This window comes from Dendropsophus ebraccatus, chromosome 1 (genome assembly GCF_027789765.1).
Source record: "Dendropsophus ebraccatus isolate aDenEbr1 chromosome 1, aDenEbr1.pat, whole genome shotgun sequence".
Classification (NCBI taxonomy): Eukaryota; Metazoa; Chordata; class Amphibia; order Anura; family Hylidae; genus Dendropsophus; species Dendropsophus ebraccatus.
In genome coordinates, this window is record NC_091454.1 from 225,627,227 (window position 1) to 225,654,862 (window position 27,636).

General features: G+C 41.0%; 2 protein-coding genes across 2 annotated transcripts; both read left to right on the top strand.

Annotated features, from left to right (window-relative positions):
- The first annotated feature begins 15,790 nt into the window (after positions 1-15,790).
- LOC138785498 (olfactory receptor 1E16-like) lies at positions 15,791-16,729 on the top strand. Its single transcript, XM_069961509.1, has one exon. The coding sequence runs from the start codon at positions 15,791-15,793 to the stop codon at positions 16,727-16,729; it is 939 nt and encodes a 312-aa protein (XP_069817610.1).
- A 9,214-nt stretch (positions 16,730-25,943) lies between these two features.
- On the top strand, positions 25,944-26,891 carry LOC138785500 (olfactory receptor 10A7-like). Its single transcript, XM_069961524.1, has one exon. It carries the CDS (start codon positions 25,944-25,946, stop codon positions 26,889-26,891), a length of 948 nt encoding a protein of 315 aa, XP_069817625.1.
- Positions 26,892-27,636: the final 745 nt, after the last annotated feature.

Sequence of the window (27,636 nt, forward strand, 5' to 3'; positions counted from 1 at the left end):
GGGAGTTCCTGTGTATGCATCGTTAGATTATCCACGTGCACCATGTGGCGGAGTGCCAACATTGAAGGTTATCCACTCAATTTTAACATTATGTGAACAGAGCCGTTCTGTGCTTTCAATCCACTCCTGATTTTGGTTGCTATGAGGAATGGACATGAGGACCAAATACTGTCTGAAATATACTGTGTGTGAACCCAGCCATAACCATGTTTTTACTACTGAATAACATTCTTTTCCAGTTCTTGAACCTCTGTCCAGACGTTTAACTGATTAAATTCCTCTATCTTTCTCAACAAGGGCAGATTGTTATTTATATCATAAAAATTAAAGTCTGTCTGTCTGTCTGTCCCTTATAGACTTCCAAACGCCTGAACAGTTTGACCACAAATTTGGCCTACAGATACATTGGGTGCCCGGGAAGGTTATTGTGAAAGTCCCGTCCCCGCCAGATGTACAGGAGGGGAGGGGGAGGGGGAAGAGTGGCGCCCCCATAGAGATCAATGGGAAAATCTCCACACTGTAAACACAGGTGATATAATTAGCTGCAGCAGACACGGCAGTTGGAGCCTTAGCAACCAATAGGATTACTGCTTTCATTTTCACAGGGAGCTGGAATCTGAATGGTTGCTAGGGAACCTGCCTCACAACAGATCCTTCGAAATAACTGGTAGATCCCGTACTCCATCTATACAGTACATATATACAGGGCCCCCTACTCCATCTATACAGTACATGTATATACAGGGCACTACAGGTATACAGGACCCCCTACTCCATGTATACAGGCCCCCCTACTCCATCTATACAGTACATGTATACAGGAAACCCTACTCCATCTATACAGTACATGTATACAGGACCCCCTACTTCATCTATACAGTACATGTATACAGGACCCCCTACTCCATCTATACAGTACATGTATACAGGACCCCCTACTCCATCTATACAGTACATGTTTATACAGGACACCCTACTCCATCTATACAGTACATGTATATACAGGACCCCCTACTCCATCTATCCATACCAGACCTGTTCAATACCGCCATACTGTGACTGGATAACACCTCCACACCAGACCTGACCAATACCGACACACTGTGACTGGATAACACTGTCATAACACACCTGACCAATACCACCATACTGTGACTGGATAACACTGTTATAACACACCTGACCAATACCGCCACACTGTAACTGGAGAACACCGCCATACCAGACCTGACCAATACCGACACACTGTGACTGGAGAACACCACCACACCAGACCTGACCAATACCGACACACTGTGACTGGATAACACTGTCATAACACACCTGACCAATACCGCCATACTGTGACTGGATAACACCGCTATACCAGAACTGACCAATACCGCCATACCCCCCTCGAAAAGACACCAGATTTTCTGGCAAGTCTGAACGGGAGGGTACTGCCCCTCTGCAAGTTGCTACCCTTTTCACCAGACCATGGGTGCCTAATGGTAAATATGACCCTGCAGGTATACAGGACACTACAGGTATACAGGACCCCAAAACTATACACTACAGGTGCACGGGACCTCCACCAACTATATACTACATTTATATAGGACCCCAAACTATACACTACAGGTATACAGAACCTCCACCAACTCTATACTACAGGTATACAGCACCTTCACCAACTCTATACTACAGGTATGCAGGACCCCCAAACTTTAGACAACAGTTATACAGGACCTCCACCAACTATATGTTACAGGTATACAGGACCCCAAACTATACACTGCAGGTTTACAGAAACCCAAAACTATACACTACAGGTATACAGGACCGACACTAACTATATAATACAGGTATACAGCACCCCCAAACTATACACTACAGGTATACAGGACCCCAAAGCTATACACTACAGGTATACAGGAACTCCACCAACTATATACTACAGGTATATAGGACCCCAAACTATACACTACAGGTGTACAGGACCCCAAAACTATACACTACAGGTATACAGGACCTCCACCAACTCTATACTACAGTTATACAGAACCCTCAAACTATGCACTACAGGTATACAGAACCCCCGAACTATAAACTACAGGTATACAAGACATCCACCAACTATACATTACAGGTATACAGTACCAACTATATACTACAGGTAAACAGGACCCCCGAACTATACAGTACAGGTATACAAGACCTTCACCAACTATACACTGCAGGTATACAGGACCTCCCTCAACTTTACACTACAGGTATACAGCCCCCCCAACTACGCACTACAGGTATACAAGACCCCCCCAACTATACACTATAGGTATACAGCCCCCCAACTATGCACTACAGATATGTGAGACCCCTAAAAACTATACACTTTGGGTATGCAGAAATCCAACTATGCACTCTAGGTATACACTAATTCCACTGATTAACTCAGATGAAACAATACCTTTAGCTTGGCCTCCTGGGCACCTTAGAACAAATCTAATTAACACACTGAGACTTTATACCTGGGCAGCGCCGGGTACATTTTCTATTATCTAATATATATGAGTGCCCTAACTTCTGGTAAAATCTGAGCAGGCTAAATAAAACAGGTTGTTATATCCAGTACATCAAAGTAGACTAGGTAATGCAAGTTGTTATATCCAGTACATCAAAGTAGACTAGGTAATGCAAGTTGTTATATCCAGTATATTAAGGTAGACAAGGTAAAACAAGTTGGTATATCCAGTACATTCGAATAGACTACATAAAGCAGGTTGGTACATCCGGTATATCAGAGCGGACTAAGTAGAAGAAAATTTTATATCCAGTATATCAGAGCAGGCTAAATAAAGCAGCTTCTTATATCCTGTATATCAATGTGGACCAACTAGGGCAATTGATCGTATCAAATGTATCAAGACAAGATATATTTGCTATAAGATGGACTTAATATGATTTTTTATTCACTTGTTGTAATAATTTAACCCTGTTATTTCAAGTTAAAAAAACAGATATAATTACTTAACTCAAGAACATTCCTATTTTAAAGTGGAACAATCAGCAGGTTAGATGAATCTAACCTACTGATAGCCCCCTATTGGGTAGAAGATGCTCAGGAGGAATGTACGTGTCTCTTACCTTTATCCTTGGCGCTGTGTCGGTACAGTCAGTCATTTGCTCCACGGTCCCATAAAATCATTAGGGACCCTTCATCCTTCATTCTTGGTGTCTCCTACACAATAGGGGGCTATCAACAGGTTAGATTCCCCCCCCCACCACCACCACCTCTACTCTCACTTACACCCTGATTGCAACTACATCATGAATTCCTCTACAGCTACAGTTGCCACTACAGATCTCTGTCATACAAAAAAGCCAACTGCAAAGTATTATATGGAAGCCCACCAGGCTGCCTCCCCAAGTCATGTGATCCTTCCTATCACTATCAGTAAAAAGCCAGCTGTTATTGTGCCACTAATGAGTCTTAGAATGGTCAGGTATGAGATCATTTGCAGGCCTATCAGGACGAGAGGGGGATGTGTTTAGTGTGTGATCCTGGTTGGGTCCTACCTGCCTTGCATTCATTTTAGAAGCCTGAACCCATAAGAGATGAATCTGTCTCATTTCAGTCTTACTGGGTTCACACTATGTATATTTGAGGCTGTATTTGTGAGGCTGTATAGCAACCAAAACCAGGAGTGGATTGAAATCACAGAAAGGCTATGTTCACATAATGTTGTAATTGAGTGGATGGCCGTCATTTAATGGCAAATTTTTGCTGTTATTTTAAAACAACGGCTGTTATATTGAAATAATGGCAGTTATTTACCGTTATATGACGGCCATCCACTTAATTTCAACATTGTGTGAACAGAGCCTTTCTGTGTTTTCAATCCACTCCTGGTTTTGGTTGCTATGAGGACCTGACTTGAGGACCAAATACTGCCTGAAGTATACAGTGTGTGAACCCAGCTTAAATTATACTGTATGTAGAGTAATCCTTATCCAGTAGATGGACACACACTCTGAATACAAATGTGCTCTCAGTTTAACATGCAGGTAGTTGGATTGTAAATGGTTAGCATAGTTATCATAGTCATGTAGGACGCATGGAGAATTTACTATGTAGAATCTGTAAAGTGTTAGATGAAAGTGGTGACACGACTGTTTCACCAAACTTTGTTTCCAGACTAAAATGAGATGAGAAAACTGAACCTTGGTTAATTTCAAACCATCTTAAATTCTGATTCTGTGAAAACTCAATTTCAGTGGTTCATTTTGGCCAAACCTGACAAAAGAACATGGCTTAATGGGAAAAAGGGGAGGGAAAAAGGATCACATGACCTCAGGATAGCTTATGGCATCCTGCAAACAGCTCTCACAGCCAATCAGGAGGAAGTAAAGGGACCACTATAAAATCTTCTTTGGCACTTTGCACTGACAAAAAAATAAGTATTTTTCTACATAATCAATCCTTGAGATATTCGAAAAGTACCATGTGTCTCTATCTCCTGACAGCTAATTAACAGTGGAAGCGGTTTGGATAGTTAATTGCACCTGACAGATTCCCTTTAAACCCTTAAAGACTGATGACATTTATTTTTGTCAAGGGATCATTGATTCAAGCCTACTACATACACATAGACTCCGGGTCACTTTCAGCTGGTGGGGACTGCTGCTAATAGCCAGCATGGAACACTCACCACGATGGATATTTAACATTTAGATGCCACTGTCAAAACTGACAACGACATTTAAAAGGTCAAACTGCAGGGCATTGGGGTTGCAGTGGTTTAGGTTGGCCCCAGTGACAAGATGGCAGGAAGCTGATCCATGTCAGCTTGAAAGATTGGACTTCCACTGTGTGTCTCCAGCATCATACCCAGCACCAGTAGAAATAAAGTGCTGAGATAATGGATCAATGCAGTACATAGGTACTGCACAGATCTCTATTAGCATTCAAGTTATTGCTTAGAGATGTCCCCTGGGGGACTACAAAATGTTTTTAAATTTATTTTTTTTAAATGTTTTTAAAACTATAAATGATTTTTTTTTTAAATCCCATAATAAATGTTTGGCTCACCCCCACTTTCCCATTTCAAGTAAAAAGTGGAAAAATAAACAAAGAAAAACACATTTGGTATAACTGAATAAGGTAATGTCTGATCTGTTAAAATGTAATGTAATCAAACGCATAGAGGGAATGGTGTTAACTTAAATATCAAGTGCCAGAATTGAGTATTAAGGATCCTTAAGGGGTCATGGTGTATGTCACTGTAGGACAGTGCTCTGCTATAAAATGGTACTGCAGGCTACGTGGTCGACCCCTGATCCATTCAAACTCCCTACAAGCATTGTAATCCCATAAGTCTGACCACTATTGAAATGATCTAGCCTTTAGTATTCATCCAGTAAATTACGTGATAAATGCTTTTGTCTGAAATATCTCTTTCATGTAGTGCCAGGATGTTACGGCATTGCTTCTTTTGTTGTCCGGTATCATTTGATATGATACACTACTTCGTATTGGATGTGTAGTTACAAAATGTGCCACAACTTAATCTAAAAACCTTCTACTTTTGATACATCCCAAATAGTGCAAGATATCAAAGGTGTTACTAGTTTATTAGGTTATTGGTTCTCTTTGTGGTATACATGTCCCTGAGTACTTTCCAATCGGTATGGAGAAACTTAAATCCCCATTTTTAAAGATTCTATCAGCAGAAATCTTACAACCGTACCTTGATTAAGATTGGCTGTCAACAATGTTGGGTTTGGTTTAGATGAACTCCACATGGCGTGTTTGAACATTTCTATGTGTCCATTCATGAAAAAATTAAGTCTATGTGGGACATTTACTAAGCAGTCTAATGAATGCAACTATTCTAATGGGAATTGGTGTATATTTTGTTCCAATATCTTGTCACTGATTCATTAACATGTAGCACTGCCATAGTAAATGTATCTAATTAAAAAGGCGCAATAAAGGAGCAAATATGAAAAAATTGCGCAGTTTTATGCACCTGGTACTGGCTAGACATAAGCCTGTGCCTGTTTAGGATAGATTGGGCGCTAATTCCAGATTATGCAAATTTTTGGGTGAATACTTAAAACAGGCAGATTAAAAAAAAGTTGCATCTAAAAATATTCACCTGTCGAATACTGGTTCAAAAATAGAACTTAGACCAAAAATGGGTAAAAAATGCAATTATTCACCGAAAATTAGGTGCAAAAGACTTAATGAATGTCCCCCTACAGTATGTTTTAGTATGGACTGTTCTCCTTTTTACATTGAAAAAAATAATTCTAATTTATTTTTTGCAAATATAATAATATTGATGCTGAAATAATAATAATAATAATAATAATAATAATAATAATAATAAAAAAGAATAATAAAAGTGAACACTACACACAATATTGCAGCATTGCAAGATTTTCAACTAAACTATCAAGTAATTTTAATGATGATATGTTTCATCTATTTACTGCAGTCACCTGAAGATAATGGTGTCAGGATTAGAGATGAGCGAACCTGCCGAGGTTTGGGTTTGTATGAACCTGAACTCTCGGCGTCTGATTCCCGCTGTCTGCAGCCTCCGTGAAGAGGGTGGATATAGCCGGAGGACCGCCTGGAAAACTGGGATACAGCCATAGCTAATGTCCTTCTAACCACTACCATTGTCTCCATGATGTTGGACATAATATTTGCTGAGGAGGGTGTTGTGCCCTTTTGGGGTTGTTTATTACAATTATATTTATTTGGAATATTTGGATTTGTTCAATGTTCTCTCATTGCCGTCATGTCCTTCCTATGATTGATATTTGGCAATTTGCCACCCACTACGATATTCTTCTTTGATGGGTCGAGATCTTTGCCTCCTGCTTGTTTTTTGGTCATGGTTTTCAATCAATGTAATAACATCAAGTGACTTCCTTCTTCCTCTGCAGTTTAAGTTCTGCGGCTTGAACTCCATTGACCACTTCTTCTGTGACTTTGGTCCCAAATTGACCCTTCCATTTTGACCTTGCAAAATTTTGTTAGGTCCATCCTTATGATATTCCCATTTGTTTTTATCTTTATCACCTATGTGCGGATTTTCTTCACCATCTTTAAAATCTTTTCAACTTTTGGTAGAAGAAAAGCCTTCTCCACGTGTAGCTCCCACCCGGTCACAGTGTGTCCGTATTACGGGACTCTAATGACAGTCTCCTTAAACTCATCTGATGAGAAAACATCTCATATTAACAAATACAGATCTCAGTTGTACATAGTATTGCCCCCATTGATGAATCCCATCATCTGCAGCCTGAGGAACAATGACATTAAGAGAGTCATGCAAAAAATTATCATTCTAATTTTTTTAAATGAATGGAAATTAGTGATGAGCGAGTACCAAAATGCTCGGGTGCTCGTTACTTGAGATGAATATCTCCCGATACTCGAGTGCTTTTTTCGAGTAACGAATCCCATTGAGGTCAATAGGAAACTCCAGCATTTTTGCATGCAGGGGACCCAAGTTCGGTAGAGGGAAGGTCGTATGAAAACCTGTCAACCTCAGAAAATGATGGAAACACCACAGAAATGGACAGGAAACAGCAGGGGCAGCATGTATGGATGCCTCTGAGGCTGCCTAATGGCACCATTATGCCTAATTCTGGGCAACAGCTGTGGAATACAATCTGTTGGTGGCTGCACCTATATACACTCTGTGACACCCCCTTTACACTGTGCAAGCAGTAGTGAACTTAGATATGCCTTGATTAAGAAATACAGAAATCAGGAAATATAGTAGAGGGCCCACTAGTTTTTAGGGGGCTGTGGGATACAATCTGTTGGTGGCTGCACCTATACACACTCTGTGACACCTCCTTTACACTGTGGAAGCAGTAGTGAACTTAGATATGTCTCGTATACGAAATACAGAAATCAGGAAATATAGTAGAGGCCCCAATAAAATAGTACTGAACACTTCTTAGGGGTCTGTATGCACCACCTAATGTCCCCTTTTTGCCAGCAGCCGATCACCACAGTGTGCTGCTGAAATAGTGGTAGCTGCACTGCAAGTCCCAGCCAGCAGTCTGTAGTAATACAATTTAACAAAAAAAATTAAAGACCTTACAAGGGCTGTTTGGCTGTTTCGCTAGTATTCCCTGCCTACTGTAACACTAATTCCCTCCCTAAAACTCTCCCTGACCAGCAGCAGCTCTGTCCCTAATCTCTTCCAGCATGCATGTGAGCCGAGCCTCAGCGGCTGAGATTTTTATATGGCAGGGTCATCTGATCTGGTCAACCAATCGCTGCTATCGTCACTTATGGGTCCCATTTGATCGCAGGATGTACCAAAGAGTCTCCTGCATGTTTATTGGCTGAGAAAAAGCACAGAGAGATTTTCATGAGTATCGCAAGATGCTTAAATACAGTGACCAAAAGACATGAGTGAACCTTGAGCATGCTAGGGTTTGTCCAAGCCCAAGTGTTCGGCATCTCGCTCCCGTTGCCCTTAGAAGTTGGATGCAGCCCTAAGGAGCCCTGAAAAACATGGATATGGCCATAAGCTGCATCCAACTTCTCCAGGCAACGAGACTCAAATGCCTAACGCTTGGGCTTAGACGAAACCAGTCATGCTCAAAGTTTAATCATGTCTTGTAACCACCCAGATGCAGTAATAAAAAAAAAAGAAAAAACACAAATGGGTGATCTCTAAGAGGGTGTTGGGTTACACAGGTGTAACCTGAGGATTCAGTTTCTCTCTATTTCTTCCTCCCTTCTTGGTATTTTGGACTCCTGTTGCTGTGCACTGTACACTGTATTACACTGTATTATTTGGTGAGAAATTTTACTTCATCAAAATTTTTCAACACTGTTTAACAATTACATGAAACCCTACAAAGTCCTAAAACAAGAGATATTTATTTCTACAGTATATCCCTGAGCCCAAAACTTCCTTCCATCCCAGCATCAATATGAGCTTTTAGATATACAGTAGGGTTTCTCTGAAAAGTTACAGGATTAGTTAAAAAAAAAAAGGTCAAAAATAGGACAATTGGCACTTGGATAGGTGTTGCTGTAACTATGCAAGTCACACTACAAATGTTCTTGGATTTCAACAACATTCTCAATTCACAAGACAATGTTTACCCCTGCTGGATCCAGTTAGTCAGCTTTAATTGCGACAACATGCTAACGAATACCGTCCTTCAGATCTGATGCAGACACTCGGGCTATGCGTTTGGCTCGGCGTCCTTAGCAGCCAGACTGCATGTCAGGTTTTGCTCTGCTCTGCTAATCATGGTTGTAGTAGTAGCCAGTATTCACTCCCTGACAGATCAACATAGGTGTAGTGAGTTCACTAATCATGGACTGAAAGCTGACTCACTAGTCAGCTGTCAGTATCTGGGCAGGACCTGGAGCTTCAGCCCCAATCACGCCTTGGGGGCTAGGACTACAGGTCCTATAAGTATAATCCCCTGTCTAGTACTCCTAGTGTTTCTTGACCTCGCATTTTCCCTGACTTAGCTATTCCTGTTTACCGGACCTTTTGGCTTGTATTTTGACTATCCCTTGGACATGTTTTTGTACCTCGTCGCTAGACTGTTGCTGACCCGGAATTCTGACCTCGCTCTTATTGTGTGTGTCTGTCTTGTTTTGTTTCGTGTTGCACCCTAGCAGTACAGGGACTGCCGTCCAGTTGTCCGTTTGCCACCGAGGGCATCTGGGGCAAGCAAGTAGGGCCAGTGGGGAGGGTGCCAGCTTCAGGGCTCACCTGTCCTTGTTTCTCTCTGTCCCTATCCTGACAATTGTTGTGTGTAAAAAATAAAAAATAAAAAAAAATAACAAGTGACAAAGCTATTACTTAAAGTGTCCATTGGCTGATTTTCATCTCACTTAAAGTAGCAGAAATCCCCTCAGAGCCCTCTGAATTTGGGTAATTTAATTTTACTAACCCTTATATCATGAACCTAGACTGAAGTCCCCGAAATCAAGTTGTTGTTTTTTTTTTATCTGGGATCCATCACCTTTCTTCACCTTAGCTTCTCACTAGTCTTCTTTTATCCTTTTTCCATTTAAAAAACTATAACTATAACCATAATACAAACTTAGGCCCCTTCACAAATCCTTGGCAGTTTTTACTGTCAGGAAATCCTGATCAGGAAGCCTTAAATGGCTTCTGGAAACCATCAAGAAACCATCAGGAAAGCATCAGGTTTTCCTGAGCTCCCATATACTTCTAAGGAGGCATTCGTTGAGGAAATCCTGAGGAAATAAGACAGGTTCTATAATTTCTTGACCTATTTTTCGGAACTGACACCCTTCAGGAGACATCCTAAAGGGCATCAGTATTCAATGCAACCCTATGGGCCAAGAAATCCTGAAAGGTATTCCTGATAAGAAAAACAGATTTTCCTTAAAGGGGTTATCCAGAGAGCAGAAAAGGTCTTACCTCTTCTGCTCCCTTTCCACTTTCTCCCTCTGACAGTCCCTTGTGCAGATGAGATTGGGCAGGAGCATGTTGTTGGCCATGAACAATACCTGCCAGATATTGGACTTTGTGTGCGGGTGTCTACAACATGCTCCCGATCCCCCCCACCCCTTATCTGTGGACCTTATCTGAAAAGTTTGTCAAAGGGAGGAAGTAGAATGCCAGACAGCAGTAGAGGTAGGACCTTTTCTGTTCTCCAGATAAACTCTTTTAATGAAGTCAAATTTATCTTATTGTGGCCATGTTTCACCCAAACATAAAGGGCAGGCAAAATAATTTACTTAATCATTGAAATAATGCCTATTTTTTTCCCCTCTTCTTAGCAACCAATAATGATGATAGAACACATTTTTATACAAAATCTTCAAATTTTGACATTACTGTTTTTAACCACAAAGGGATAGATTTATTAACAATGCGCAAGGGGTGTACACCACAAATAAGGCCCAGATTGTGACCTTCTCCTTAAAGTACGGCTGCTGTAACCCCAGCTCACCAGACGTGATAAATGCCCTATCAAAACTTCATTTTATAGGCATTATACGGGAGAAAAGACAAGCTAGCTGTGTGGTAAAACAGTCCAAATCTTTTTGATTCAACATCCAAATAGCCTTATGCCAAAATGCAGCTAAATAATCAATTAATCTAGACAGCCCTTCTGTCAGATCCTTACCTTCCAGTGCTCCAATAACGTCCTCAGCTTTACAATAGGTATGTAGTGGCATCATGGTCCTAGTCTTTTATGCTGAGTTCCCAGCCAATGGATGATAAGGATACCCGACAGTGTCCCTTGCTACTAGAGCGCCGCAGGTCCATGTCACCCGGCAGGAAGCTTTGAATCCCAGATGTCTGTGACTGGCAAGTCTCCCTGCCAGCCATAAAAGGTTTTGCAAGTCATTGTAATGAGGATCAGAAGACTGTTCCAATCACATTCTGGACTTGACCCTTGTCCTCCTCTATAATGTCCCTTAGTTAACTCAGTATTCACTGGCTATTAGACTAGTTTACTAGCGTGCAAGCGTTTCTGTATCATTTCCTGTCCTGTTACTTGGCTTTACCTGACTTCGGCTCTGTTACCTAAATTTTCTTTTGGATACAGTTTCTGTACTTTGCTTCCTGCTTGGTTTGACCCTTGCATGTTGACCCCCCTTTATATGTAAGTTTGTCTTGTCCATGTTGTGTGTCATTACCTACAGTAATTGCAAATAGTCACTGTCTCCATGGTTGTCTGCAGTCGCCTAGGACTGTTGAGGTAAGTAGGCAGGGTGAGCTGGTGGGACCTTCCCCGCCCCTTTCAGGCCACCCTACCTCTGGACATATCATATTCTCATTGGTTTAGTGCAGTCACTTGTCTTGTTGTTATCTACAAGGACCATCCTCTATGCTTATCTGATGCCAGAAAAGGCAAACTTGGAAATTATACTATTTGAAAGTGAAGCCCCAACAATGCCTATATATTAAATAATAGTATGGCTAAAAACATCCTTGAAAACAAAAAGTTTTGAAGGGACCCAAAGTGCAACGTTTTGAGTTTGTGCACAAACCCATGTATTTGTGTGCAAGAACCTGATCATATGCAGTGATGAGGCTGATGAACTGTCAGCTAAGCAGCCAATTATCAAGCTTTACAAAGGCAATCCCAGGCCATGATTGGTTAGGTGAGACATGTGACCCCGCTGTATAATAGGGGCGGTCCCATGTTCCGCCGCCATTCTGCTGCTTGTTATTGTTAGAAGACAGAGGTTGTAGCTGCAGGGAGAGAGAGATAGATAGGCCTAAAAAGTTTACTAATTGCCCTTTTCTGGGCACAACCGTACGATCGTCTGTGCCGAAGAGCTGGTGGCTGTCAGAAAGTCAGTAAGATGATGAGGGAGTGAAAGATGTCAGCTGATTAAGAGCTCTGTGCACACAAAGGACCAGTGGGATCATCTGTGTGGAGGAGCAGGGAGGTGGCAAAACATACAGGAGACAAGAGCAGGGGGGCAAAGTCTTTGTGGCCAGTGACATCATTGTAGCAGGTGTATTAAATAAATACATAAAATAAAATAAGAAAGGTTGCTGCAGTTATTTCTTCAGTTATTTAACTCAAATACTGGGAAAAATAGCGTTTGGGCCAGTGACACACTCTTAACAAGTTTCTTGAGAAGAAAAAAAAAAAAAAAAAGTCTTTCCTGCAGTGTGACCCAGTCTTTCATGTATCATACTGTAATCATATATGTCATGGACCACCTATACAGTAATTTCCATGAAGCTTCCTGGTGGCCTATGCAATGAGCGACCTTTGACGGGAGGTCATATAGTTTTGACTACAGTTGTTGGGTAATTGTTCTTTTGAGGTCCGTTTCCCACTTGATGAAAGGCAACTCAACTTCACGTGACACCATACTCTTGTATGCCAATGCAAGGCCTTTGGTTTTGTCAATGTGGAACACCTCAAATTTTAACAGTCCCAACAAATCTTTGGCTGAATAGGCAATGTCTTAATTACAAGTATTTTTAAAAATCTCTGTTAGAAACATTATACTGCTGGACTTAGTCAAAAACAATTTCAGTTTGTTGTTGTCATGTAAGGCGATGTTCAAACGCTGTATGAGACCTGCTATTCCGTGATCCGGCTGGGTCACGGAACGGCCGGTCTCAGAAAAGATCATCCCGGCCGGTACTGCAGTACCGGTCAGATGATGTTTAGTGCGGCAGAGTTCTGATGCAGGCGCATCCGTGTGCGCCCGCATCAGAATTTACCCCTGGATGCTATGGAGCGAGCGTCCGGAGCGGCTTAGTCCATAGTGTGCACTGACAGGGTTTTCTTCCGCCGCTATTCAATGAATAGCGGCTGCAGAAAACTGACATGTCAGTTTCTCGCGACGCCACTAGGGATCCCGGCCAGAGTATATACTATGTGTATACACTCCGGCCGGGATTCCATAGACGGCAATATAACATATATATATATTCGTATTAATCACAGCCGTTGTTGCAATCGGCAACAACGACGGTACTTTTACAAAAATATGCGTAGTGTGAACAAGTGTATTTATTCCTTTAGAGATTCATGCACGGAAATTGTAATCAGTAATGACCTGTTCCAATGTCTTTAAAGTGATCAGAGTAGTACGTGTAGGGATAAGCATAGACTTGATCACATCTTTGTTGAATATGTTAAGTCCAGCTAGGTAAGACGGTGGGAGATTTGGAAGTCTGTGAGAGGACAATCTTGTAGTTCAAATCCCTTCTTGGGGTTAGAGCTTTCTCTAGTCCCACCCACTGTTTTGTTGAGTCTGGTACATACGACTGCTTTATGCTTTAACCCCTAGACGACCCTGGACGTACAGTTACACCATGGAAGTCTGTCACCAGACGACCCTGGACGTAACTGTACGTCCTGGGTCTTTCTCCTCCTATGAAGCGCGCTCCGGAGGTGGGGGCCGGCTGCAGTGAGCAGCGGCCACCTCACCGTTAATGACAGGCTGCAGCGATCACGCTGCAACATGTCATTAACTCCTTAAACGCCGCAGCGTTTAAGTGTAAGTGACAGGGGAGTCCCCTGTCACTTACCGATCGGGACCCCCGCAGTCACAATGTATCAGACCGCCGGAGGTCTCTTACCTTCCCCCGTGCGGTCCGATCGATTATCTGCTCACAGAGCTTGCACAGGCAGGCTCAATGAGCAGATCGCCTATCTCACTGATCAATGCATGCCTATGGCATAGCAATGATCAGTGAAGAAATCAAACTAATGAATGTAAAAGGGACTTCAAATGTGTAAAAAAAAAGTTAAAAACACCAATACACTACCCCAAAACCCCTCCCCCAATAAAAGTTTAAATCACCCCCCCTTTCCCATTATATAAATAAAACATATAAAAATAAATAAATAAACATATAATATACCATAGCGTGCGTAATTGTCCGATCTATTAAAATATAACAAGCAACATTGTGAACGGCGTACACGAAAAGAGGGAAAAAAGTGCGCGGATTACCGATTTGATGTTACAATATATATATAAAAAAAATTATAAAAAGTGATCAAAACGCCCGATCTTCATACATATGGTATTAATAAAAACTAGAGATCATGGCGGAAAAAATGACACCACATACAGGCCCATAGGTGAAAAAAATATATATAACATTAGAGGATCTGTGTAACCTGCATATGGTTGTGTTCGGGCTGACCTATAAAATATTAGTATCATGTCGCTTTTACCATATAGTGCATTACGTAGACACAGGAACCCCCCAAACGTTACCATATTGCATTGTTTTTTTACGATTTCACCTAATTATATCTTCATAAATAATATATTTGGGGTTCCCTCATACATGTTATGGTAAAATGAAAGACGCCATTACACAGTACAACTACTCCTGTAACAAACAAGCACTTACATGGCCCTGAAGATAGAAAACTGCAAATGCTGAAGCTCTTAGAAGGGAAGGAGGGAAAAACGAAAGCACTAAGATCAAATTTTGCGAGGTCCACTGGGTCATTTTAGGCCTGGTCCTCAAAGGGTTAACTGTTCCATTTTGGATTCACAATAATACGTCAAAGCACCGTAGACCACCTTCCTTAACTGGAAAACTGAGAATTCTTTCAGATACCCTAGCCCTTTGGCCTAACCACATATATCTATGAATTATTTTTTTTAATGTGTTTCAGTAGCGTTAGAAAAGATGTATACCCATACCTAAAAAAATAAAGATGTAAACAAGTCTCTGGCTGGCTTTATCTGTAACATTGTGGTTTCTTTGTAATTCTAGGAGGGTTATTTTGAGGTCGACATGCTAACCCCACAGCATTACAAAGAAGCTACAATGTTGCAGATAAAGCCAGCCAAAGACTTGTTTACATCAGCTGTCTCAGAAGGGAGAGGGGAGAAGGAGGAAGTAGTTTGGAATGTAAATCCAGCAAACTTTTGCTAATTCTTATCTAAAAATAATATTATAATACTACTAATAATATTAATAATCACCTCATGTTCCCAATCATCTAGAATGCTAGGCCACAACAAGCCGTTCCCAAAGTGCAGCTAAACAATCTAATTATTTTAATTTTATCATCTATTCTCCGAATTAGCTTGAGACTAGTTACCATGTCAGGATCCTGCGGGAATCTTACCTGGCACTATAAAATCCACCAACATCTGGGAAATGGGTTATTGTGATACAAAACTAAGCAACGCTGGCACATCACATAATGGCACATAATACCCCATATGTCTCATAAGCTTCCTCTAGGAGGAGACATATGTAAGGAGAATGAATCACCTAGATGTATTTTAATGGCATACATTTTTTTTTAGCTTGAATTTTTAATGATGTGTGAGGAGAACCAGACTCTGGTCACTCAGATACGTGTCCTCGGATTTCAAAGTCTCCTGAAATACAGGTCTCTTCTATTCATTGTGTTCCTCCTGACTTACCTCTTTATACTGATCGGGAACCTTCTTATTATCCTCTTAGTGACCATTATTGATCACCTCCAAACCCCAATGTATTTCTTCCTGAAACACTTATCCATAGGTGACGTCCTACTAACCACCACCATTGTCCCCATGATGTTGGATGTAATTCTTGCTGAGGAGGGTGTTTTGCCCTTTTGGGGCTGTTTGATACAATTGTATTTATTTGGTATATTTGGTTTTTTTCAATGTCTCCTCATCGCCGTCATGTCCTATGACCGATATTTGGCCATTTGCCATCCGTTACGTTATTCTTCACTGATGAGTCCCGATCTTTGCCTCCAGCTTGTTATTGGGTCATGGATTTTAGTCATTGTGTTAACATCAAGTGAGTTCTTTATTATTATTCAATTTAACTTCTGCGACTTGAATTCCATTGACCACTTTTTCTGTGATTTTGGTCCCATAGTGGAATTGACCACTTCAGACACTTTTATTTTAAGATTGCAAGATCTGGTTATTTCTATTTTGTTGATATTTTTGCCATTTGTTTTTATCACTATGACCTATGCTTACATTTTTTTCAGCATCCTTAAAATTTCTTCAGCTTTTGGGAGAAGAAAGGCGTTCTCCACCTGTAGCTCCCACCTGACCACAGTGTGTGTGTATTATGGGACTCTTATCACTGTCTACATAACTCCGTCTGACGAGAGCTCAACCCATATGAACAAATACAGATCTTTGTTGTACATGGTAGTGACCCCATTTATGAATCCCATCATCTACAGCCTGAGGAATAATGAAATCAAGAGAGCTATGCAAAAAATATTCTGCCATATCTATAAAACTAATTAGAGTGGTGAGATTTAGGACATTGGTATAGTATACAAATTGTTTTTTTTTTTTTTTTTTAAAACAGCAACTAAAAATTGTGGCAATAGCTTAGGGAAGGTCCTTTCTTAAAGGGAATCTGTCAGCTCCCAGGCCCTTACTAAGGTGCTGACAGTGTGCTGTAGCCATCAGTCCCCTCATGAGCATGGTGACTTTTGGTAATTTTACGTGCAGTGGATTATGTACAATCTCACGTCTTCTACTGTACTGAAGAGGCAAAGAGAAGTTGTTTGTGACGCACTCTGGCACACCTCTCCACTCCTCCTTCCTCCTCTTCATAAATAATCAATGCTGCCCAACCTCCCGTTCGCCCAGCTGTCAGCCAGTGTCTCTGATTGCAGATCAGTCCTCTGTAGGCAGGTTATGGCTGAAATAAACTATAGTTGAATCTCTCAGCCCAAATATGTTGGAGCTGTGGTCTAGGGGTAACTCACCTATCTAGAAACCTGCCAGCAGTTCATTCTCTGGTTTAAATCCCCTGATAAAAATGAAATATAGAGGTCTTTTGGATTATTTTTTTCTCATTATTGTATGATTTTTATGGCTATTTTCACACACAGTATCTTTGCCCAGCATTTCGGTCAGTATTTTGCTACCAGTGGCTGCCATCCATTCAATTTCAACAGTGTGTGAACATAACCTTTCTGTGTTTTCAATGCACTCCTGGTTTTGGTTGCAAAATACTGACCAAAATACTGAGGAAAAATATTGTGTGTGAATATAGCCTTAAAAATCATACAATAATGAGAAAAGAAAAAACAAAGACCTCTATTTCATGTCTATTGGGGAATTTGAACCAGAGACCAAACTGCTGGCAGGTCACTAGGCCACAGCTCCAATACGTAGATTCAACTGTTTCTGGATGTTTCTTTCAGACATAAGCTGCCTACAGAGGACTGATCTGCAATCAGAGACACTGGCTGACAGCTGAGCGACCAGGAGGCCAGACAGCATTGACTATTCAAGAAGAAGAGGGAGGCGAAGGAGTGGAGAGGTGTGCCAGAGTGTGGCACAAACAACTCCTCTTTGCCTCTTCACTACAGTAGGAGGCGTAAGATTGCACATAATCCACTGCACATAAAATTACCAAAAGTCACCATGCTTACTAGGGGACTGGCAGCTACAGCACACTGTCAGCACCTTGGGAAGGTCCTGGGAACAGACAGATTCCCTTTAATCATGCATCGCTGTGCTCCTGTCCAGGGCCATAAAAGCAGGATCTAAGATGTGTGGTGTGGAGGATCTTATGTGGTCATATCCAACATCATCGGGATGAACTTGAAATCAGTCCTGTAGCTTCTATAGACAGGGATATATCTTTTCAATTCCTTTTTCAATCAGCTGCATTTACCACCGGTGACTCCAATCAAGCTGCAAAAACTTTAATGATCAAGAGAAATTGAAGGAACCATATTTAAATTTCATATGTCGGATCAAATAGTGTTAATATGTGTTCATGTGAAATTTTACATTTTCCTTCTTAATAAAGTAGCAAAGATTAATAAAGCTCTGTTTATCATTATGGAGCACTGAGTGAAGGATATAAGCAAAAAAATGTGAGAGCTGTGAAAGATCTGGAGGCGTTTCCGAATGTGCTGTATGAAAGGCATTGTGTGTCTCTTTGCTATTTAAGAGTGTCAGCAGAGTTAAACACTAGTGATGAGCAAACATGCTCGTCCGACCTTGGTACTCGATCGAGTATTAGGGTACTCAATGGTACTCATTACTCGGACTAGCATCTCGCGATACTCAAGAAAATCTCATCATCCTTTTCCTGTAAGTTTGGGCGCAATTTCTCAGCCAATCAACAGGCAGGAGACTCTTTAATACATCCTGCGATCACGTGGGACCCATACATGTCGATAGCAGCAATTGGTTGGCCAGGTCAGATGACCCTGACATCTGAAAATCTCGTCCGCGGACGCTTGACTCAAATGGGGACTTGCAGTGCAGCTACCACGATTTCAGCAGCACACTGTGGTGATCGGCTGCTGGCAGAAAGGGGACATTAGGTGTTGCATACAGACCCCCAAGAAGTGCTCAATACTCTTATTATTTTGTGGCTGGTGGTGCTGCTGTCGTAGATTGTATTGCTGTCATTTGTAGTACACCTGCATAGAACTTCACTGCTCATTGTACTGTGTAACAGGTGCCATAGACCACAGACCACCACTTACACACTATACGACAGCCTCCAAATACTAGTGTGACACTGACCACCAGTATATTTGCTGATTTCTGTCTTTCTTATTGAAGTCATACCCAAGCTCACTGCAAATTGCCCTGTGTTAGGGGGTGTCACAGAGTGTGTATAGATGCCACCAAAGATTGTATATCACAGCCTCCAAAGAACTAGTGGAACCACTAATATATTTTCAGATTTCTGTATTTCTTACTCAAGGCATATCTAAGCTCACTACTGATTGCCCTGTGTAAGGGGGTGTTACACAGTGTATAGGTGCAGCCACCAACAGATTGTATACCACAGCCTCCAAAGAACTACTGGGACTACTAGTATATGTTCTGATTTCTGTATTTCTTACTGAGGGCATATCCAAGCTCACTGCTAATTACCATGTGTAAGTGCTGCTATACACCATATAGCAACACTTACACACAGACTCTACACGTCTACCTCTAAAAGTAGTCTGAATAATATATTTTCTTGACTTGCTTTGATCCGTAGTGCAGTTATCTCAGTCTTGACTGTGCAGTGTCTATAAAATAGAGAAGCCCAGGGGTAAGGGTCGAGGGCATGGGCGTGGGGTTCTAAGCGATGCAGTGGGCAGAGGCTGTGATTCTGGGCAGGGTGACATAGCAGCACCCGTTGAGGAGGGAGCAGTGGAACACTGCAAACATTCACTTCCTAGCTTCTTCTGGCAACTTATGGGGTCTCAGGGTACACCACTATTGAAACCGCAGCAGTGTGAACAGGTGCTGACGTGGATAGCGGATAATGTGTCCAGTAACTTATCCACCACCCAGTCTTCCACACAGTCCACCAACGCTAGCCAAGGCAGTGGATTCCTTGCTGCAGAAGCTCAGCCTCCTTCCCCACAGCCTGTGACTACCAGTATATTTTCTGATTTCTGTATTTCTTACTCAAGGCATCTAAAAGCTCGATACTGATTGACCTGTGTAAGGGGTTGTCATACACTGTATAGGTGCAGCCACCAACCACCAAGCGCAGCGTTCAACTGTCCCTACAACAGACCTTTGAACGGAAGCACAAATACACTGCCACTCACCCGCATGCACAAGCCCTAAATGTGCACATAGGCAAACTATTGAGCCTGGAGATGCTGCCCTATTGGCTGGTAGAGACAGAGGCTTTAAGTCAGCTTGTCAGGCACTGGCAACGTTCAAAGGAACAGAGAGTGAATATGGTGGATCCTAATTTGGCATCCTTGTCTTCTCCATTTTTTGACAACACAGATTACTGGGTGTTCAAACTCCTTACTTACGATCTGACACCACTAGCACCAGAGTTCTCTGGGCCAAAACGTGGGGGAGAGGAGGGGTGGAGCAGGCAGCTTGTTAATGGGCAGGGCAAAACTCTCCAAGGCCTTTGACAGTTTCATGGCACGCCAGCAAGACTATGTCATCGGTCCCTAGTCTAGACAGAGTAGGGGGTAGGCCTTCAGAAAGATAATACCTTGCTGACCATATCAACATATACAATCTGTGGGTAACTGCAGCTATATAGTATATGCCACCCTCTTACACAGGGCAATTAGCAGTGAGCTTGGATGTGACCCACCACTTCTCCCCACCGCTGATTCAATTTTGAGTTTGACTTGGAGGTGCTGGGCTGCCCTGCCCCTAGCGTGTTGTCAGAGCGGGTCTTAAGTGCAGCTGGTGGCATTATAAGCGCACCCGCCTCTACACTGACAGCGCTGACAGGCTGACATTTATTAATTTTCTTATGTTTTTATTTCTTATTGCAGCCATATCCAAGCTCACTGCTAATTACCTGTCTAATTAGCAGTGAGCTTGGTTGCATGTGACAACGGGCGTAACCTGGTTGCGGCTCTGCAACTCGGCAGCTTCACACATGCACCATGCCTGGCCCACGTCTTCAACCTAGTGTTGGTGCTGTGTTAGGCTAAATGTGTTTTGTGTTAGGCTAAACAGAACATCTGTTTAAATAGTTCTCTGTGTCCTCACCGCCATTCTGTGTCAGGCCTGATTTTTGGGAGGCTCACTTGCTACCTCACTTTTATTGGTTCCCTGTGTTCTCACCGCCATGCTGTGTCAGGCTAAGTTTTTGGGGTGCTTCATATGCTACCCTTAGATGACCCTGTCAATTTCAATTTTTGAGTTTTCATTTTTCCCTCCTTGTGCTTAAAAGGCCATAGCACTTGCATTTTTTCACCTAGAAACCCACATGAGCCCTTATTTTTTTGCGCCACTAATTGTAATTTGCAATGACAGGCTGAATAAAGTACACTGCAAAACCAGAAAAAAATTCAAAGTGTGGTGAAATTGAAAAAAAACAACACATTTCTTTTATCTGTTTTTTTTTTTTTTTTTTTTTTTTTTTTTTTTTCATTTTTACGCCGTTCACCCTGGGGTAAAAATGACTTGTTATATATGTTCCTCGAATCGTTACGATTACAACGATATTTAACATGTATAACTTTCATTGTATCTGATGGCCTGTAAAAAATTCAAATCATTGTTAACAAATATATGTTCCTAAAAATCGCTCTATTCCCAGGCTTATAGCGCTTTTATCCTTTGGTCTATGGGGCTGTATGAGGTGTCATTTTTTGCGGCATGATATGTTCTTTCTATTGGTTCCTTGATTGCACATATGCAACTTTTTGATCGCTTTTTATTACAATTTTTCTGGATTTGATGCAACCAAAAATGCACAATTTTGCACTTTGGGATTTTTTTGCGCTTACGCCATTTACCGTGCGAGATCAGGAATGTGATTAATTAATAGTTCGGGTGATTACGCACGTAGCGATAGCAAACATGTTTATTTATTTATTTGTTTATTTTTATTTATAACATGGGAAAAGGGGGGTGATTCTGACTTTTATTAGGGGAGGGGGCTTTTTACTAATAACCACACTTTTATTTTAACTTTAAGGCTATGTTCACACTGCGTATGAGTCTGGCCGCATGTTGTACATGTGCGGTTGAAGGCGGTGAGGCCGCCGTGGACGTACGGGTACGTCCAGGGTCGCCTAAGGGTTAATGGTTCCCTGTGTTCTCACATATATATAAATAAATTTATGTATAAATAAATAAATAATATAATATATAAATATATAAATACAGGTATAGAAATGTATTAATAATAATAATTTGGTATCAAGTGCTATTTTTACATGTTTCCTTATGACCACTCAATCTACTGGTTTCAGGTTGTGGTTTTCTTTAAAGTGTCACTGTCACATTAATTTTTAAAATCTAAATCAACCATAAAACAAGGCTATACTTACCAGAAATCCAGGTCCAGTCTTCTGAAGGAGGCTATCAAACAGCTATACTTACTGTATCCAGGTCCAGTCTCCTGAAGGCAGCTATATAACAACTATACTTACTGTATCCAGGTCCAGTCTCTTTAATGCTGCTATATAACAGCTATACTTACCAGAATCCTAGGTACAGTATCCTGATGGCAGCTACAAAACAGCTATACTTACTGTATGCAGGTCCAGTCTTCTTAAGGCAGCTATATAACAGCTATATTTACTGTATCCAGGTCCAGTCTCCTGAAGGCAGCTATATAACAGCTATACTTACTGTATCCAGTTCCAGTCTCCTGAAGGCTGCTATATAACAGCTATACTTACTGTATCCAGGTCCAGTCTCCTGAAGGCTGCTATATAACAGCTATACTTACTGTATCCAGGTCCAGTCTCCTAAAGGGAGCTACTGTATATAACAGCTATACTTAATGTTTTCAGGTACAGTCTCCTAAAGGAAGCTATATAACAGCTATGCTTACTAAACTATACTTACTAAAAATAAATAATGAATGTAAATGGCAAACTTGCTTTATATCACATCTACTGTTGACATTGACACTTTAACCCCTAGACGACTCAGGGCATACCCGTACGTCCTGGTATCGCTAGGGGAGTTCAAAGATGGGCCCCACGGCGGCCCCGCTCTGAACCGCCACAATCCCGGGTGCATTATGCAGCACAGGATCGCGGTAGACTCTTGTCAAACAGCCAACCCCAAACGCTGTCCTCCCTCTATACTGCCTTCTTCTCCTCCATTTAGCTCAGGTGCTTATTTCTGCAAGCAACTTAGACAGATCCACACTTCTCTAAGTTCACTTTGTATGATTATTGTAGATAACAAATTGTGATTTTACATTTCCTACTACTCAACTGCTTCAGAGGGTGTTGTTTCAGTGTCCCTGGAACTGTTGTGCCACGGCTGGGTATCAAGTATGTCAGATGGCACTAACTACATGTTTGCTGTGTTTTTCTAGGGAAGGTGTAGTATTGCTTTGGTCCCAGAACTAGCCTATAAGTAGAGGTGAAGTTAGCCTTGTGAGTTGATAGTTCTGAGAACTTGTGTTCCTGAGTAAAACCATAAATAGTTCCTAAGAGAACCCGTTTCCAGGGCCTAGCCCTATGGTCAGGTGCCTATGTAACCTGCAGAACTGTGTCCAATTTTCTCTCCCAAGTACCTAACTGAAGCTATTGCTTGCTAAAAAGAAAGAGGGGTAACTACTAATAAAAAGGGGACCCACCTGCCCATGTTGTTGGGGAATGTTCCTATAAAAGTCTACAAAGTCTGTTTTACAGCGTATTGGAAAAGTGCAACTAGCTGATTCACCCCGCTGACTACAGCTCGGTCCACGTGGGTAAGTTTGGGAGATTAGCTCTGTCTGGTTTTTCGTGGCCTGTGCTACTTGATATGGCACTCTGATCTCTAGAATTAGACAAAACTTCATAGCTGTGAGTACAGGTTATTCTATTTTTATACAAGTCACACAACTGCAGCCAAGGTTTTAAGAGTACTTCACTAATTATACAGGCCTACTTCTAGTAGCCCCCTAGTCTTCTTCCAAGTCTAAACTACTTCTCACAACATATCAGACACTTTGCAAGCCAATAACTTCCTAACCCAAAGTCTAAACTGCTGAACAGCACCTTCACCAGTCTTAAAAGAGAGATGCTGGCAAATTACTGGAAAACACACTGCCTGTTCCTTTAAGAAAATTGCTGCCAGTAATTTTGTTTAACTTTTACTTGGACTCTGTGCTTGTTCCTCCTGCACCAACTCACCAGACTACAAGGACACTTGGGCCAAACCTATTAACAGGTGTGTGCTGGGACCTGGTGAGGGGGTATACAAACCCCAGCTCCATGACAGGAACCACCATGGTGGTCACCGTATAGAACCCTCTGAACATCCACAGTCTGAGCAAATCCACTTGCAGGGAGACACAAGTGACAGGTTTTTCTTTGTCAAGTGTAAAAAGTATAATCATTAATCTCCCTTGGTAACCTCTACACCCTAGACAAAGGGTAAATAGCCTGAGCAATGAAGCTATTCAATAAAGTCTCTATATTTAGAGAGGGCCTATTGATTTAGTGAAGTTATTTTAACCCTAAAACCTGCCCTCAACATCTCTACAGGCTCCTCAAGTCTTAGTTATACAGGCTTAAAAAAAACTCAGGATTAGCTGTCAAGATGTGTCAGATGTGTCCATCCTTACCTTATCCTTAGCTAAAGTTAGATAATTTTTCATCACAGCCTCCACCACAATCCATCTAGGTGAGAAAGACTTTACTTTTTACTCTCCTTTACATGGGACTTACCACAGATTACAGAGTATTTGTTCCAAAACTTAACTCATTACGGTAAAATGCACCTCTATAGAACAAATAACTCTTTACAACCATGTACCAGTTACACTATGTATAGAGCTTATACAAGATTTAGTCAAAGTATAAACCTGAATGTTGAATGAGACTCTCATAGACAAGGACTAACAAAAAAAAAATCAGGGAAGAAAGGATAAGCAAAATAGCTCTCACACCTCTTAGGTAAAGAGATCAACTCAAGTCTCACTTTATCAAGGAGTCTTAAAACATTGACATATGTCAAGCTAAACAATCTCTCCAAAAGGAAAGACTTCTCATCTGCAGACAGATGTTTTAGGGTTGTTATCCCTGTTCATTTTAGAGCATGGTGTTGGCTGGCTAGTGACAGGCCTATTGGTGGTCAAAGGGGTAATAATTCTACTTAAGGAAAGTCAGTCATAGAGACCTGAGGAAATGTAAAGGCTATTGCTGCTTCACTGGGAATTATGGGAAGAAAAGATATGCAAAATAGTTCTGACACCTCTTAGGCAAAGAGATGTCCCTTCAAGTCAAGTCTCACTTCATCTAGGAGTCTTAGAACATTGACTGGGGTTATTATTCCCGGCCAAACAATCTCTTCTAAAGGAAAGACTTCCTATCTACACACAGCTATTTCGGGGTTGTTGCCCCTCTTTAGTGCAGAGAAGGGTGTTTGGCTGGCTAGCGAGAGGCCTACTAACGTAGGTCCAAGGGATACTAATTCTCTGTCATAAAGAACATAAAATTCTGAGAGTGTTACAGTTCATACCGTGCCCCTATTCATACATTAATGAATTTATAATCCAATACAGTCCCCCATGCAATGTTTAATCATCACAAGACCTTCATTGTTTCACTGAATATCTGCTACTGGCAAATATGAAAATGTTCTTTTCTTATCACAACTCAGAATGCAAGCCCAGCAAATAGTTTCTAGATCTATTATTGTTATATTTATTTATCATTTAGAATATTGGACCATAACAAGCCTCCCCCTCATACTGCAACTAAAGTATCAATTAACTAAGTCTGCTTACTGCTCTCACCTGAGTCTTATTATCGTAATCATGTCAGAATCCTGGGGGAATCCTTCATGTTTACCTGACACTATAAAAGACATCGACATCTGGGAAATGTAACAAAAAAGAAGACAAGACCCAACAATGCTTACACTGTACCGTACATCACATCTGCTGAATACACTCAGGATATCTTGTGAGCATCCTCTAAGGGGAACAATCCGTAAGTAGAATATTTGTATTTCATTACGATACATTTCAGGTCTTCTGACAAAAATTTCTGCCCAAATTTTCAATTTATAGGAGAAACATCTTGGAAATTCATTGACATAAATGATGTGTGAGAAGAATCTGACTCAGGTCACTCAGATACGGCTTCTCGGGTTCCAAAGTCTCCACAAGTACAGATCTCTTCTACTCATTGTGTTCCTCCTGATTTACCTCTTTATACTTGTCGGGAACCTTCTTATTATCCTCTTAGTGACCATTATTGATCACCTCAAAACCCCAATGTACTTCTTTCTCAAACACTTATCCATAGCCGACATCTTACTAACCACCACCATTGTCCCCATGATGTTGGGCATAATATTTGTTGAGGAGGGTGTTTTGCTCTTTTGGGGCTGTGTGATACAGTTGTATTTATTTGGTATGTTCGGATTTGCTCAATGTTACCTCATTGCCGTCATGTCCTATGATCGTTATTTGGCCATTTGCCATCCACTACGTTATTCTTCATTGATGGGTCCAGATCTTTGTCTCCAGCTTGTTATAGGATCATGGTTTTTAGTCAGTCTTTTAATATCAAGTGAATTTCTTGTTTTGATTCAGATTAATTTCTGTGGTTTGAATTCCATTGACCACTTCTTCTGTGACTTTGGTCCCATAGTGGAATTGGCCACTTCAGACACTTCCATTTTGAAATTGCAAGATTTTGTTATTTCCATCTTCGTAATATTTTTCCCTTTTGCTTTTATTATTATGACCTACATTTGTATTTTCTTCACCATCTTTAAAATCTCTTCAATGTTTGGTAGAAGAAAAGCCTTCTCCACGTGTAGCTCCCACCTGATCACAGTGTGTGCTTATTATGGGGCCCTAATCACAGTCTACATGGCTCCATCTGATGAGAACTCAATCCATATCAACAAATACAGATCCCTATTGTATCTAGTAGTGACTCCATTCATGAATCCCATCATCTACAGCCTGAGGAACCATGAAATCAAGAGAGCCATGCAAAAAATGGTCATTCTTATCCTTCAGAATGGATGGAAAAGATGATATGGTTGATATAAAGGTACAAAACTTTAGTGATGAGCGAATATTGTTTGATCGAATAGATGTTCGATCGAATAGTAATAGTAATAGTATTTGATCTATCGAATATTAATAGTAATAGTATTTAATCTATCGAATATTATTGAATAGTTCGGCGAATATTCAATAAATATTCAATAAGCGTTCAAATCCCCCAGCTTCTGGTTTTTACCTCCAAGTGGTCGAATAAATGTTTTTCAATAATTGAATAATTGTTTCCATAGACTTTAATGGGATCGAATATCTGGGAGATAGTTGTACAAATATTGAATATTCGAATATTTCACTATTCGCTCATCACTACAAGACTCCTGTATGTGAAGGATTCTTTTTTTTTTGTGCAAAGCACTAGAGATGACCACAATAAGTCCATGAATGGCAGTACTTGGTCATAGGTATATGGTTGGCCTTTGTGATTATTATTACTACTCAATGTTTGAACTATGATGGATTACAGTGAAAGGTATCACAATAGTGTGCAAAGATATTTTAGACAGTTGTTGCTTACAGTTTTGTTGCTATAATTTCTTACAGCATTTCTTTTCTTCACTGCATGAAGTGAACACCATAAAGACACAATTTAGGGTATTTGGTGTGAAGTAACTTGGCTTTATCCGCATTGATCACCTTTTGGATGAATTGGAAAGCAGATTGAAAGCCAGGCATTCTTATCCAACATCAGTGTCTGACCTTATACGTTTAGGACACA

What these genes read in the sequence shown, in the direction of transcription:
- LOC138785498 (XM_069961509.1), top strand. Translation starts at nt 15,791, where the DNA reads ATGTGTGAGGAGAACCAGACTCTGGTCACTCAGATACGTGTCCTCGGA.
- LOC138785500 (XM_069961524.1), top strand. Translation starts at nt 25,944, where the DNA reads ATGTGTGAGAAGAATCTGACTCAGGTCACTCAGATACGGCTTCTCGGG.